General features: G+C 37.6%; 1 protein-coding gene across 1 annotated transcript; it reads right to left on the bottom strand.

Annotated features, from left to right (window-relative positions):
* Positions 1–1369: 1369 nt before the first annotated feature.
* lrrc9 (leucine rich repeat containing 9) lies at positions 1370–15363 on the bottom strand (the record flags this gene model as incomplete). The annotated part of the gene is made up of 32 exons (XM_079262474.1): positions 1370–1441; positions 1563–1671; positions 1883–2042; positions 3149–3274; positions 4214–4282; positions 5093–5310; positions 5745–5881; positions 6345–6484; positions 6573–6681; positions 6857–6987; positions 7083–7205; positions 7283–7503; positions 7613–7790; positions 7926–8066; positions 8237–8362; positions 8484–8675; positions 8823–8942; positions 9032–9208; positions 9437–9561; positions 9645–9785; positions 10169–10304; positions 10631–10745; positions 10853–11032; positions 11120–11251; positions 11365–11582; positions 11684–11839; positions 12356–12538; positions 13884–13954; positions 14136–14199; positions 14578–14718; positions 14830–15048; positions 15307–15363. 32 exons carry the CDS (start codon positions 15361–15363, stop codon positions 1405–1407), a joined length of 4452 nt encoding a protein of 1483 aa, XP_079118600.1. The 3' UTR covers positions 1370–1404.
* Positions 15364–16048: the final 685 nt, after the last annotated feature.

The raw sequence follows: 16048 nt of genomic DNA, 5'->3' as shown, positions 1-16048 counted from the left end.
TTCACTTCTGCAGTGTAGAGCTGACTGTTGCCTCAGATGTTGACCACCAACAGGGGACACAAAAATGAAGTTCACATAACCTCCATCCAAATGATGAATTACCATCTACAAAGCAAGAAAAAATATTTATTCAGGGATGATTAGCGGTCTTAATAGAGCTCTAAGGACACCTAGTGGTCATGTTAATGTCAGTAAGCAGTGGATTCAGCATGATTTTTAGTCAAATTTTGCACTACAACTCTTATATCTATAGTTAAGGTAAAATTACATTTTCCCCCTCAAATATAGACACAATGACACAATGCATTCTGTTTTTTGGAAGTGTGTTTTATGACAAGTTTGCAAAGAAAGATTACACAGAGATACACTATAATATCAGCTGCACAGTAAAAGTGAATAAAGAAATATAACATTAATGCTTTGTCTGATAGATGGGGATCGATGTCCAGTTAACTATGCTTTTGAATTCTAATCATGAGTTTACTGGTCTCACAATAAAGAAGCAATATGTAATATATAACACATCCTATATTCTCTCTTTTATTTTTATTTTCTAATTATGATCTACATGCTGGAGTACACAGGAAAACAGGGAAGATTGTACTACTCAGTTCATTTCCAGTTACAACACACACAATCTGCTGTTGGGGACGAAATTGTTGTGGGCTTTTAAAAAAAGAGGCTAACATGATGAAATCGAAAATCTCTGAAATCCATTTGGACCTTATTCAAGATTACATCTTTATCTGAGGGACTGCAGATTATTGTCCACAGAGAGGTGTCCTAAAGCTGGATTATCCACTTGTTGGGGATGCATTTGACCCAATGGATGCAACATGCCAGCCTCACACGCTGTTACATCTGTGGATGTTTTTTTTTTTAACTTGCAAGGGGAAAAGAGAGAGGGATAGTAGCTGAAATGACACCAATACCTCTCATCCTCAGATTACCATGGTTAGTGATCTCCATATGTTGAAAGAAAATAAAGTCACAATCATTATTATTGCTTTGGAGAGGAACACACTTCAGGCTTCTCATTAAACTGCCTAATTTAGTTTTTATTGAAATAAGTTAGAGTTTAAAATACCAATACTCAGATCAGCAAAAGAAAATTATTAACCTAGTTCTGAATTTTATTTTTTAATTGCTTTGACAAAAAAAATTCAGATAGGTAGATATTGATCTCAATCAAACCCAGCTTGTAGAAATTTATGTCCGACATGTACAAAATATGGTGGCAATGACCACAACACAGATATGGCTCTCCTGCATTTTTACCTCTGAACTACACTACCAGTCAAAAGTTTGGACACACTTTCCAAATATATCCAATTGAAAAGTGTGTCCAAACTTTTGACTGGTATTGTATGTTCTGATTACTGCATCCTCCATGTCTTCCAGCTGCTACATAGGTGGAGAAGGATTGCCACCATGAGGAAATCTGGAAAATAATAAGTGTAAAAAAGTATCACTTTGAATATTTGTACTTTTTATGTTTTCTTGAACATTAAATGAAACATAATATTTATAAAAATTTTTGTCTTTAAAACCTGCTGTCATACTCTTTTTTGGAATATGTTGATGGCAGGTTGCTTCCTTTTCTTCGATTGTGTCTCAAGTTACTGTCAGTTTGGCCGCTTTGACCAACGTTACTGTATCTGTGCTTCTTGTCTGATTTGGAGATCAACGCAGAAAAGAAAAGAGTCATAAGTAGTAGTGCTAACAGCCGATACCTGAATATTGCAAATTAACCAGTATTAGGAACGTGCCTCCCCCACATTGTAAGCTGTACAGTTTCATTTAAAGCATAGCATTTTCATCATGAAACTAAAGATGTGCAACAAGAAAAATGTTATACATTTCTGTGTACAATGGTTCCTACCTGGATAACTGGGCAGGGCACTGTGCTGATGAATAAAGTTCTGTAGCCCACCACTTATACTCATGCCTCTTAGAGTGGTGTTATGAGGCCAGATAGATAGCAAACCAGGAAGGTTGTTTTCAGCGGCAGCGACAGATGCTCCAGGATGATGAGAGCTTTGCTTTAAAAATAAACATTAAACAAAGGGCATAAGAAACATTCACAAACTGCTTTTGAGAACATAAAGAAATGATAAAATAATCTGTGAAAATGATTTCTTAAGTGCCTTCAGGATCAACTCAAAATCTTTGACCTCACTAACACTGACATCATTACTGTAATTGTTTTGGGGTTTTTTGTTGTTTTTGTCTCTCTGCCCTCTCATAACAACCACAGTTAGTGCAATGTGTCTACTTCGCCCCCACATTTGGCATGGGATGGTTGATTAGATTGCTAGTTGTTCCACGTATATAAGCATCTTATAGGGGAACAGTAATTACTATTCATCAGTAACAATGTTCAAATTTTGAGCAACAGCAGTTGCAGGCATAGATTGAGAGTGACAATTGAAATAGCATTCATGAGAGTCACAAGGGGGAGGTATGTGTTTTTAATGAGAAAACCCAGGATCTCTGCGCTGTCATTTCCATATCTACGATTAACAAGCAGAGGGGGTCGTGTTGACCTGGCTAATACGGGGCAAATCCACTGGTGCATTATCGGCCAGGCACATTTCATCTAATCAGCAGGATGATGCTAGCAGGCTCAGATTGCTTTTAATTCAGAGCTGCAGGAGCATTACCGCCCTACTCTCTCATTACATGAACATTAAATCAGTCAGACTGAAATGAAAGAGTTTTATCCAGGGCTTCCTTTTTTGGTGGCTTTGGTTTTGTTTTGATAGTTTTTTCTTTCAGTTTCATATAAGCAATGTTCATGTTTGTTTGTCACTAAGTCATTACTGAAATAGTAGACTATTCCTGTAATGTAACTTTACATAAAATAGCTTACTTCTTCTAATGTAAGTACTTTAATTTTTGTTCTTTATATGTTATTGTAGCCTGAATCTTATAAGAACTAAAATCCTTGGTCACAAGTCTCAACAAAACTTCACCCACAATCCTTAATGTATACCAAGATACACTGAAAGTTTCATAATATTGCTTTGTAAGTGGACAAGCAGAAATGTTGAATATGAACGTGTTTAGAAATGCTGGGATTATCGGATAATCCCCAAGTAAAAGTTTTTGGAGTTACTATTGTGTGCATAATGTCCACAGCACATACAGATGAATCTGCACTGAAGAGTTCAGCCCTGGTTCGTTCCTCCAGAGTGACCAACACCCCATCAAGGACCTGTAACTGGGACAAACGGAGTACTACTGCTGGTCTGTGGAGAGAATTTCGGGAAACCTAAAAAGGAAAAAACAAAACAAAACAAAAAACTTTCACAAGTTTGATATACTGGTTACAAACCTCTCTGTTTCCAACTGAAATCCTTACATTTAAATTGTGGAGCCTAAGTAAAGCCATGGCTTGAGACATCTGGATAAAATATGATGCTATGTGGGTCCCAGCATTGCTATCACATTCCCATCAGCTTCACAAAGTGACCCAGCTGACAACAGCAGATAGGTCCCTTCCCAACTGAGGGAACCCTCTGGCCTGGGTATAAACCCATCCTGTCCAGCAACAGAACTGCATGTTCCTGCAGGGCACTGCTGCTGTGGTTAAGTTGTTAGTGCGTGATGAAGGGTGTTCTTTGGAAAACAGAAGACGCACTTTGGCTAGACAACATCAGAGATGAGCGATTTCATGTGAGCAACAGCAGGAAGTATTGTCTCCAGGGTGGCTGTTGGCCTCTAGTCCCTGGCAGAATTAATACTCTGTCCCATGGGAAGAGATGGGGGTTGGGGTTGAGCAGTAAAGAGGCTACCACAGCTGGGCATTACCCTGTGCACAGCAGAGAGGTCCTGGCCTGTAGGCTCCACTCAGGCTTGATCCAAGACCTCCAGATGGGTGATGTAACAGGGGCAATAGTTTCCTCCCATTTGGTCATCAAACCAGTCTAGGTTGCCAGCTTGAGATGAAGCAGACGGCCTATCATGTAATCACTTAATTTAGAGTTCTGGATGCTGCAGTTGAGAAACTGAGCTTGTAAGTAAGCTTTTGATAATTCGTTTGCGACTCTAACAGCTCAAACTGTCCTGGCAGAAAGTGAATTCATAGGACAGCGAAAGTGTATCATTGTAGGAATAAATAAGTAAATAAATAAAAATCTGAATATAATCTTCACTATGTCACATGACCTAATTGGGTTTAATGGACAAACTAAAGCCCAGTAATACTCACAGGATTGCCAACCACAGAGAGCTCTGTCAGAGACGGAAGAACATCTAATTTGTCGAGCTCTGTGATGTCCTGTAAAATGTAAAAGTCACAGATTATTGTATCAGTTTAACTTTACCTCTCCACCAGTTGCAGCCTGTTATGTGTTGATATAGAGACATATGCATCAGGGCAGAGTCTTTCAGAATTTTGGAGTAGGGAGGATGGAAACAGCCGATGGGAGAGATTATATGTGTGAGCTTGCATTAATCTCATGAAAGAGTTTGGGCATGCAACAGGGCATAGGGGTGTTTATTCTCATTCCCAGCTTTATGCTTGGACTTGGCTGTGATTCAAAGACGCCCCCACTGTTAGGGCCGATGCTCTGGGATGATTGCTGCATTTTATGTCCTAATTGAATGCGTGAAAACATTAAGGAAGTGAAGGGAAGAAGGAACTGGCAACAAAAGTGCAAATCACTCGCCCTGGGTGAGGAGATGCAGACTGAGAAGCTGATTACACGTTGCCCTGATTGTTCCCCTCTTTCTTCATACACACAGCCATGACCTTCAATCAAACTTGATTCTCCTTAATACTACCCCTTGCATGCCACAGTGGGTGGTAATCGTTCATGATTACTATACTTCATGTCTTACTTTGCAAATGCAGGGGAAAAGTAATACTGCTGCACGCTGAATAAAAAACATTCTTAAACATCTGACACATATGAACCAATCAGTAAAAGTTGGCAATAAATCAAAAACTGCCACAAAGGATGAATGTGACCTTCCAAATAACCCTGGAGAATCTATGCGCTTTGTCTTTCAGACAGTTTAATTAATTGTGACATTTTCTTAAACTTGTCAATATTAGCACACACACACACACACAAAATAAGAATACCTGGAGCTTGTTCTTGTCCAGGAAGAGTTTGCGGAGCTCACTCAGAGGATCAAGATTATTCAGCTCTCGGATCCGGTTTTCTGCAAGGTGCAGTTCTAATAGGACTCTCTGGGATATGAAGGAGTTCTTGGCCAAAGCTTTAATCCGGTTTCTGTCTAACACAAGTTCTCTGAGCTGGTGAAGCCCCTCCAAGCCCTCCACTTGGCTGATCTCATTGCCTGGAAAGAGACAAAATAACTTATAAAAACAATGGAAAGGCATCTCAGAAAATAATTTTAATAATCTAAACAAATGTGAATTGCACACACAATGGCACCATTGTTATTCTTTATAAACATTTGTCTAGTTTCTCATAAATTTTCCTCTTGCCGTAAAAAGTACTGAAATTACAGAAAAGGTTTCCAAAGGTTTCTAAGAAAAGAAGAAAAATGTTGGCTTTGTGGGGAAAATCACCCAGACAGAGCAAAGCTCAATCAAGAGCTATCAAAGGCTGTTGAAAAGAAAGTCGGTCGTTCTTTTCTTCAAGTCTCATCACCCACCTGGCCTTAGGTCTATGGGAGACTTTGCTCTTTTAGTGATCGCCTTTTCACAGCCTCTATACCTCATTTTTGTTGGCTTTGAGTGGGAGGGGTGTCCCATGAACCATACATACCTTGGAGGAAGAGTGCTTTAAGATTGGTGAGCCTGCTGAGCTGCAGATTGGTCATATTGGAGATGCCATTGTAACTCAAATGAAGCACCTCCAGGCTTCCCATCAGTGGTTCCAAGCTGCCAGTGGGCCCAGTATCCCTGAAACAGAAAAGAGAAAAACTGTTTCTAACCTTTGTGGTTTAACCAACATCTTTTTCTCTCTCCTCCTGCTGCTTTAACTGGACGGCCTTCACAGGTGCGGACAGACTCATCACAATCTCACTCAGGCCAAACAAAAAGATGCCTGTCACAGCTCTGCTTGATTTTCACCCCAAAAATCTAATGAAGATGTTTATATCTTTATTTAATTTTGAGATAAAAATTGTCAATAAAATACCAATTAATGTTTAATTCAAATTTATAATTTTTCAATGTTTACAAATCAGAATCTCTAAAAGTTTTAACAAAATTGTCAAACTGCTTCTCATACTTTGGCTGGACGGTGATGCCCCCTAGTGGTCACCTTTCATATAATACCTTTCCAACAGTAAAAAATGTATATTCTCATTATAGTGAGAATTTCTCCTTAGATGAATGACAAATATTACATTGATTTTATTACCTATTGGCTTTGGATGGGTTCTGTTGGCCATACCCACTGGAATGGACTTTGCTGTGGAGTATCTGTCTGTTTGTCAAATGAGTGTGAGTCTTGTGCCGGGGGGAAATGGACTCAATGTGGTTGTAGTTCAGACACAGAGCCTGCAAAAAAGACAGGGTGAATAATTCATTTGTCTAAGGTTCAATTCCAGACAATCTGTTGACATGTAACCCTTGGTGGGATTTGTACCTTGATGTTGGGCAGGTGGATGAGGCCTGAAAAGGAGGTGAGATTGTTGTGGTCTAAGTTGACACTGCGCAGGTTACAAAAGAGGTCTGCTGGAGATAGATCAACCATCCTGGAGGATGGGTGGTGGAAGTTTCTGAGCTGAGTTTGTCAAAACCTTATTAATCATCAGTGCAAATAATTAAATAAAGAAAAAGCTTTTTTTAAATCCCTGAGCAAAGTTATAATTAATTAATTTAATTACGTAGAGTATTATAATTTATCTGCTTCATCAACCAGGTTTTTACCTGATAGAACATGACTGAAGAGTTAGGTAGGTGATTTCTGTGAAGTCTGAATGGCCAAGCTCCTCTGCAACTGTGTCAGTGGTTAGCCTTCCCCTAAACATATTCTTTGCACTTTCACACTCACTTACTTCCTGGAAAAACAACATAAAAAGACCAGCAAAAACAAACTATTGCAGATAAGTGTTATATCTGAGAAGTTAAGCTGGTTGTCTGTTTTGTCACGTACCACTGCAATTCCATCCAGAGCTTTAAGGGAGGGCAAATGGAACACAACATATATTCGATAAGTTTCCAGTTTCTGCACTAAAGGATTCCCATAGAGATCCAGAATGATAAGGTTTGTCAATCCCTGATCAGATTAAAAAAAAAGAGTAAATTAGCTAAAAGGCAGTTACTAGTAGCAAATCTGAAACCTACTCTTCTCACTTTGAGGTAGTAGATGTCTCTGGATGTAGAAATCTGATTGCCTCCAATGTAGAGTTCAAGGAGAGACCGAAGTTTCTGGATGCCATGCAGAGATGTGATGCAGTTGTTCTCCATGGACAGGAATGTAAGGTTGGGTATCTGGTCAAGAGCTGAGGCATCTAGGCAGGACAGCTGATTTCCATCTATACTCAGTTTGTTCAGGCAATTTAGTCTTGTTAGGCCTAAATATTGACAGAGGATTAAATAAAGCTGGTTAATGTGTTGTGTGTCTGCTAGTAGAAGAGATAAGTTACAATGAGATTTTTTATTGTAATGTTTAGTGTGACAGACCAGTGAGTGAGCTGATGCTGTTGTTGTTTAGGGAAAGTTCCTCCAGTTTCAAGCAGTTGTCAAGACCTTCAACTTTAGAGATGTCGTTATCATTAAAGGAGGCCCAGCGAAGGTTTTCCAGCTTATTCAAATTGTTCAGCTTTAAAATTCTTTGATTGTCAAGATTTAGGGTGGTGATCTGTTGAAAATGTTATTGTCCCAACAAATAAAATGACATAAATTATATTAATATTGAAAGAGCCAAAAATGACATCATTGCAGATAAATTATTACGATCACTTTGTTAATGAGAAGTCGATATGCTGAAGCCTGCCTTTGAGGTCCATTCTGGCTCCAGTTCTCTGACAGATCCCCAGGGTGCTGGATTCAAGCGATATAAGAGCTGGGTTGTTGACAGCAGACTGAGTCTGCGGGGACGTTCACAGTTGGTACGAGAATGTGTCAGGAGAGTTCCCTGAAAGCGATGTCAAGGAATCTGTCTCAATAACAGGATTGCTTGTAGTCTCTTAGCTTAATCAATTTGCATGTCCTCTGATTAGATAAAAACAATTACTGAGATCAGCCTAAAGTAATCATTTCTAAATCGGTTTATAAGCCATGAAGAAAAATTTACAGAACCTTAACCTGGTTAATTTTGGATGCAGCATTCATCTGAACTGCTTCAGCAGCCTCCTCCTCTGCTATCAGCACACCATCCAGGTGTGTGAGGGCTGTGAGACGGCCTAGAATGGTCATTCTCACTGTCTCTGGCTGAAAGGAGGGAAAAACATTCACACCTACGTGGGCTTTACATATTTAACCTGTGACCAGCTATGCTAGACTGCAGAATTTACACCATGACTTTATATTTATTTTGGACCACAGTACATACCCTGTTCCAGGGATTGTAACGAGTGTCCAGTTTTAGCAATGCAGGTGTGTGTCTCCTCAACACAGCTGTATCCTCTCTGGCTTTTGTCAGCTTATTCCAGCTCACATTGAGCTCTTTGAGATGTCCCAATCCACGCAGCCCTTCCAGAGTTACTACTTGGTTGAAGCTGGCATCCAAAATTTCAAGGTTAGGCTGCAAACAGAGAAAATACATTTTATGACTCCCCTTTAAATTATGGTCACAAATGTTCCCCACCTACATGTTAGTGCTGTTAACATGTTAATTTGTATTTTCTTAAATACACTTTATTTTAATACTTTTTTTTAGCGTCCCATTTACCATGTGAGAAATATCGTCAAGGCACGTGAACTCATTGAAGCTGATGGTGAGACGTCTTAGAGCGGTGAGGCTGGAAATCTCTTTTATTTTTCTCAGGCTATTGCCATGAAGGTTAAGCACCTGCAGATTCAATACATCAATAAAACGTCACTTCAAGTCCATGTAATAACCTCAAAATCAAACACTTGAAGAAACGACAGAGAACTTGCAGTGATCTGGCTGAGGACATTGGCTCTGGCTGCTTTTAGCAAAATTTTGTCATCCAAGCTCAACAATATGGGCTGCAGTTTTAACACAGGTTCCATGTTGAGGACTGCTCTGTCCAGGATGATGTCACTGGAAGCATCTTCACCTGTGCGATGGCTCCTTAGTGCAGACTGTTTGTCCTAGAAAGAGAAAATTAAAATATTAACAAGTACTGCTGACCAGTGCACACTTTATTACATGCTGGTTTTTTAAAGTACTTTGTTATTTTATTTTTTATTTGACAAAATTTTTAATAAAAAACTTATCAAAATACATGTCAACTTGTTTAGTAGGACTAAACCAGAGATGTCATATCCTCATGCATCAGATCAGATATCAAACAGTGGAGAGAAAAATGCATTAATTACCTCAGTTATGTACTCAAAATATATGATGTACTCTGGTAGGACAAGTTCGTGATCAAACACAAACCACTGCCTTCGCCGGGTACTGCACTCAGGTCCTGCATGTGTTTTGGTTGAGCAGAGTTTATCTGAATTCAAAACATTAACAAGCAAAAAACCTCACCGTTACAAAAAGAAAAATTACTGTTATGCGTTTTTACTCATTGGATACCATCATTCATTGCACATCTGCGTTTTGCATCCATGTTTTGATAAACAGAGAAGACTTTGGGATAGCTGCTTATGTCTGTCAGTTGTCCATTGCGGATAGGCATGCTGTTACCCACAAACACCTTGGACACAATAACATGACCTACAAATAAAAAGAATATAAACATTTTAGATGATTAAAAAAAAAAAGGAAAGGCGAAGCTAATAATGGGTTAAGACAAGATGGGCATTTGTCCCTATTTCTTTTTCATCTTTATCTTGATGACTGTCCAAACAGTTAAAAGCTTATTAATTTGGCTGTAAATTTACAGTGGTTGGTTTCATACTATCACAAACCAAAGGTAGTTGTAAAAACATTGTATTGTACTTGTAGTAAACTGACTCTTTTTTTCAGTTTTTTTTTCTTTTAATTTATACCTTATTTATCATTTATATCATTCATTTTTGTGTTTTATCAAACATTGACTCTGGAATCAAGCTTAACTGAATAACTGATTAATAAGAATATGTACAAAACCAACTCACCGTGCCTGAAAGGGACTGTATCTGTGCTTTGCACAGAATCACTGTGGCTGGCCTGGTGCAGCACATACTCAATTCTGGGCTGGTCAGTTACTCCTAAGTTATTGGATAAAGGTATAGCATCTTCTCTTCCCAAGGCCTTATGAAAAAAGTTAGTATTGCAAAAGTCAGCATTCTTTACATTTTAAGGGAATTGGAATATAAAGTACAGAGTGTACTAAAGAACCTGCGTTAAAATAAATTTCTGCAGACAAAACTCAGACTGACAGAAACGTCACATATGCAAACGTATTCCTTTTTTTAATCATAATTGCATTCTGCTGAAGAAAAATACAAATTGTAAGTAGAAATGTATTTTTCACATTCTTATCTACAGGTATAGAGTAGCTAACTGACAAGCTCATATCTTGCTCGTCATTTTCAGTACAATAAGAAGGTGGATTCCTTTTTCTGCAGCACACCCACCTTTTGTTGTTGTGTTGTTTTGAAACCTTCCTCTATAATGCACAAAGTCTCCTCTTTGTCACATTTTTCAGGGTCAGTTATGCAGAATAAGTACTCTAGACGACGTCTGTAATTTCTGCATAAAAGGGTCTTTTTTTTTACTGTCACAAATACTAAGCTTTTATCTGTAAAGATGTTGTTATAAGTTATCCATCTGCTTTTTTCTTTGCAGGTTTTACTTACTGTGAGAAAGTAAGAGATTCTTCATTGTCAAGCAAGGAATGAAGCTTGTCCTCAAAGCGAAGTCTCAGAGCACTATTGTGGATGCGGAAAACTTGATTTATCTTTATGTCAGTAATGTTATAAATGTTGTAGTCTGAAGGGGTGAAGCGGGAAAGCAGGAGGTCACAACAAGAAGCAAACCTGTAGATTTAAAAAAAAGTGTTTCTATTTCCTCTAATCAAATTTACAAGATACGCAATGATGCAAATGATAATACCAAATAAGTACCATGGCTCTGTGGAGCATCCCTCTTCCAAACGGATATTTCCAACACTTTCAAGCTCCATCAACAGAAACTGCACCACATATTCTGTCTGTTTTGTAGCTTGGGCCAATTCTCGCTCATACCAAGCTTCAATACTGAGCATAAAACATAGAATAATGTTTTTACACTGAAGTGTAAAAACAGCAGACATGCTGCTATTTGTAGACATTTAAAGTTCTTTTCATGAATAAACATAAGGTAAACTAACTCATCCATCCTGCTGGTCCATAGTTTCAGTCTTCCCTTCAGTGCTTCAATTTTAAGAAGTATTTTATGCTCCAAGGATGTATCACAACAGATGTCAACAGCTGTGGTACTTCTGTCAGTGAGACTGTCGACAATATGGGGCTTTTCTCCTGGTTCATCCTCCAACGTATAACCCGATTTCTTGCAACCAAATGGCACCATGGAGAGCTCACGTTCAAGCTAAGAACGTGTGCAAAGCAAACAGCTCTCTTAACTATGCTGAGAAGTTGCTCTCTATGGAGAGACAGTAAATTTCGAGACATTAAATTGATTGTACATACATTTTTGAGGGCATGACTGAGGGTCCTGATGCAGTCTTCAGGTAACTGTAAGAGAATTTTCTTCCTCTCTATCAGACTTAATTTAGTCTCTGCAAGGTTCCTCTGAGCAGTATGTACGCGCATGTTGTAGTACATCATTTTCTTCACTACTGCAGACTAAAGAAAAAAAACTTTGGGTAAAGAATGTGGGCAAATGACAATAATAAGGCCTATTAAAAAACACAACATCAACACATCCATCTATCTATCAATCTGAAAACTTGTTACATTTTTTTCTCAATGAATGGTTAACAATGTGAAGTTTTACAGTATCTTCCCCCAAAGCCCTCAAAAAAAGTTACCGCTTTAACTAATGTACCAAATTCACTGTATGCAAGTTTAAATGAGTTTTCTCTGTATCAAAGCATACTCTGTACACAGACTAGCCCCAAATCTTTGGAATAGTTTACATCTCAATATATCCACCATTCATTCTTATTTATAATCAAATGGCTTTAATGCCTTGTGTTGGTTTAGTTGTAATCTTGATCTTGTTCATGTCTACTTCATTTCAACATAACATATGTATTACATTTTTGCTGTCAGCATGCTAATAATTTTTCAAAACATGAAGCTAATTAAAATGGGGGAAAAAAAGGTTGAAAGAGATAGTCCCGCAGGATTTCTCAGTACCTCTGCCATTTCCTTGACTTGCTTCCCAGAGACGTCATAAATGTCGAGCCGCTGGAGGCCTGGCATGTGGTAAAGAACATGTGTAGCATAGTTGCACAGCAGACACACTGGGTTTGGGGTTGAAGAGAGGTCCTTCAGTGCTAATTCTTTCAGGTTGGGCAAATGGCCAAGTAAACTCAGCTCCTGTTACAACAGAACATAAAAGCCAGTTAAAGAGTGAGGCCTTTGTCCATCACAGCTGTTCCCCCAAATGTTTTATCCCCAAAGACTATTTTTTTCCCATAAATTCCACAAATAGATTAAGGCTTAAATAAAAAAGCCCACATTGTAAACCTTTTTTTTATACATTTGTTTTTCAGAAAAAAAGCTTCAGCACAAAAATATGTCAATATTTCACAAAGTATCTAAAATTAAACTAGCTCATAGATTAAAATTAACTTAGTCTGTAACCCTTTTGTTTTTGGATCCACACCAAAAATAATGTTTGATTATTATGTAGATGCCGTTAAAAAAACATATTGTGGACATTGCCATTTCTTTGGCCTTGTAAATTCACAGCTCCCTGCAGCTGTGTGTCGCATTGAAAACGCAAAAGGGCACAGACTTTCTTTGATCCTGCAGTTATTACACTGGGCTCTGTTTAGTGAATGACAATAATTACATTCCTCAAAGCTGGACTGGAGGAATAAGTGTTGTATTTTGAAGCCAATAAAAGCAAGAACCACAAAAGTTTTTGTGTGCCTTGTCAAAATGACCTTCAAAACACCTTGCATCAAAGCGCTCTGAATGAGCTTGTCAGCTGTAGCAGCGTGTTTTAAAATGTATAACTAACATAAACCTTGATAATATGAACCAAACTTTTATCATTACAATAAATACAATGAAAGTATATAGCTGAATGAAATAGAAAAAAAAGAAATCTTACAGCTCAATACCTCGGTCTTGTTGAGACAGCTTGTCAGAAAAATGATTGAAAATCTGATCTGGTCAAGAGTCTGACTATTCCCAAGAATTTACAAATGCCCATTTTGTCAAACTGTGGTTTTAATAAATAAAGTGGGTGATGAGAAAAGAGTGGTTTCATGAATAAGACCCAGGGTATAGTGCCAATCAAACCAAGAGCTACAAAGCTTTCTTTGCTCTTCTAGTCAAAAGACCTTCAACAAAACAAAAACTTGTTCTGAATAAGCTTGTCAGCTATACAGCACATATGGAGAATGTGTAACATACATGAACCTGCATTATTCAAAAGACTTCATTTAACATTTTCTGATTTATTTTTAAAAAATGCAATGATTGTATATCATTGAGGATTGAATGGAAATCATGCTGCACAGTACCTCGGTAAAGGTCTTAACCAGTCAGCCTGTTGTAGAATTAATTAAAAATATGAACTGACTGAAACCTGACAAGAATTTAGAAATGCCCTTTTGTCAACCCAAGGATTCTGATAGGAGCTAAAGAAAATGATTAAGAAAACTTTTGACTGAAATAATTTCTTGTAGCATATTTTAGTTTTTAGCTTTACCTTAAAGGAGCTGATCTTGTTCCTGGACAGATTGAGATTCTGAAGGCTGACATTGGAATCAAGGCTATGCCCTAAAAAATAGTAGACAAATATTATTTAATCATTTGGGTTTTCTATTACGGTCCTTTCCTTTCTTCTTTCTTTTCTTTTTATTTGTGGTGGGGGTGGGGTGTGTGTATGTGTGTGTGTGTGTGTGGGGGGGGGGGGGGGGGGGGGGCATCTAATAGCACAAAGATAATTGCTCAATCCTACCAATCTTTTCAATGATGTTGTCAGCCAGATTTAATTCCTTAAGGTCTCTAAGTGTGTTCAGGCCCTTTGAGGTAAAAAAACAAACAAAAAAAAACCAAAACAGAACAGAAAAGACAACTGGTCAAAAATGAAATGAAATGGAAAACAAGTTGGTAAATATATTCTAATAACATGATGAATCAAATAAAAGTTAGGATTTTGTGGATAAAAATAAATAAATGATGAAATAAGTTTAAAAAAAAAATGCTGCACAATAAACAGACAAATTCAAATAAATGATAGATAGATAGATAGATAGATAGATAGATAGATAGATAGATAGATAGATAGATAGATAGATAGATAGATAGATAGATAGATAGATAGATAGATAGATAAATAGATAGATAGATAGATAGATAGATAGATAGATAGATAGATAGATGTAACTTATAGTTTAGACCTGTATCTTCTTTATGCTGTTATTATTGAGCCAGAGAACTTCTAGGTTGATCTGCAATTCTAGGTTCTTTATTTCACTAATCTGATTATCATAAAGGTACAATTTCTCCAGTTGTTGACAGTTTTGTAGTCCAGATATTTCCTACAGAAGTGAGAATATTACATAGGTTATTTTTCATGATATAACATATCACTGCATATAAATTACATAAATTACATCACTGTCTCTCTTAAAACTTTAAGACAAACTCACCGTGAGATGACATTGGACTACCCAGAGCTCCTGGAGGAGAGGACAGCACTCAAGTCCTTTGATGTGTTTTATATTCTGGTCTACTATTGTAAGCTGGCAGAGCTTTGGGAAGAAAGAAAGCCCAACCATTTGGGGGAAACCAGAGAAGAAGATCTCCAGTGACTTGATGCTGCTCCCTACATGTGCAATGTTTTCATAAGAAATGCCATTAACCAGGCACTGTGAGAGAAGGAACAAAAAAGTCACCAACCAAAATAAAAAGAAAACAAATAAATGAAAATAAAAGAGACAAGAGATATAACATTCACTTGCTAAATAGTATATATTGTATAATGTATATAAGTGACACTGAAAATGTCTGTTTCGTTGTCTTTCTATTTTCATCTAAAAATAAAAAATAAAAAGAAAAACAGGGTTTAGTTCGTATAATTTTATTCAGTATTTGCTTTTGGTTATGTTGCTGCTGACAGTACTTACAAGTTTTTTGAGTACTTCCTCCTCAGTGCGGTTCTGCTGTTTGTCAGTCTGTAACATAGCTCAGCAAAAACATAAAATAACCCCATATAACAAATTAATTTGCAACTCCAAGCTTGGATAAACCCGCATGTAATACGCACAGAGGGGAAACGAGCATCAACTAAGCACACCTCACACTGATGCTAATGTTAGCTCTCCCCAAGTAATCCCTATTTTTTTCAAGCTAGTTCATCGCAGATTGTAAAAACAATTAAATCAAGCGAAACACTAATACAAACATGAATTATTTTGATCTTATCTACGAACCACAATTAACACAGTAGTCCAAGAGCGAGACAGGTCACCGGTCTGTCTGAGTTTAGCATTGTTTACCATCAGGTTGTATCCACGCATGAACGGCTGGTTGCTAAGGAGGAAGGCTGAAACTTTGGAAGTCATCTTATGAGCGGCCACGCGAGGGCGCGAGACAGTAAAGTATGTTTCACTTACAGCTGGACGAAACGTGGCTGTCCACAAATCCAAAGCATACGCTGTTACCTTGTTTATTTGTGTGTTTTTAAAAACATTATTTAAAATTATCCAGACTGTAAAAAATAAAAATAAAAATAAAACAAAACATTTAAAAAGACTTCTTTATGTAGGCTAGTCTATGTGATTAATGCGCCATTATTATAGCCAATTGTCCTAACGGTTTTAATTTTTATATTATTATCCTACCTATTATGAATAGGACATCTTTTAA

The sequence above is a fragment of the Telmatherina bonti genome, assembly GCF_933228915.1.
Source record: "Telmatherina bonti genome assembly, chromosome: 22".
Classification (NCBI taxonomy): Eukaryota; Metazoa; Chordata; class Actinopteri; order Atheriniformes; family Telmatherinidae; genus Telmatherina; species Telmatherina bonti.
Note: the sequence above shows the minus strand (reverse complement) of the source record. Positions and strands in the feature narration are given on the sequence as shown.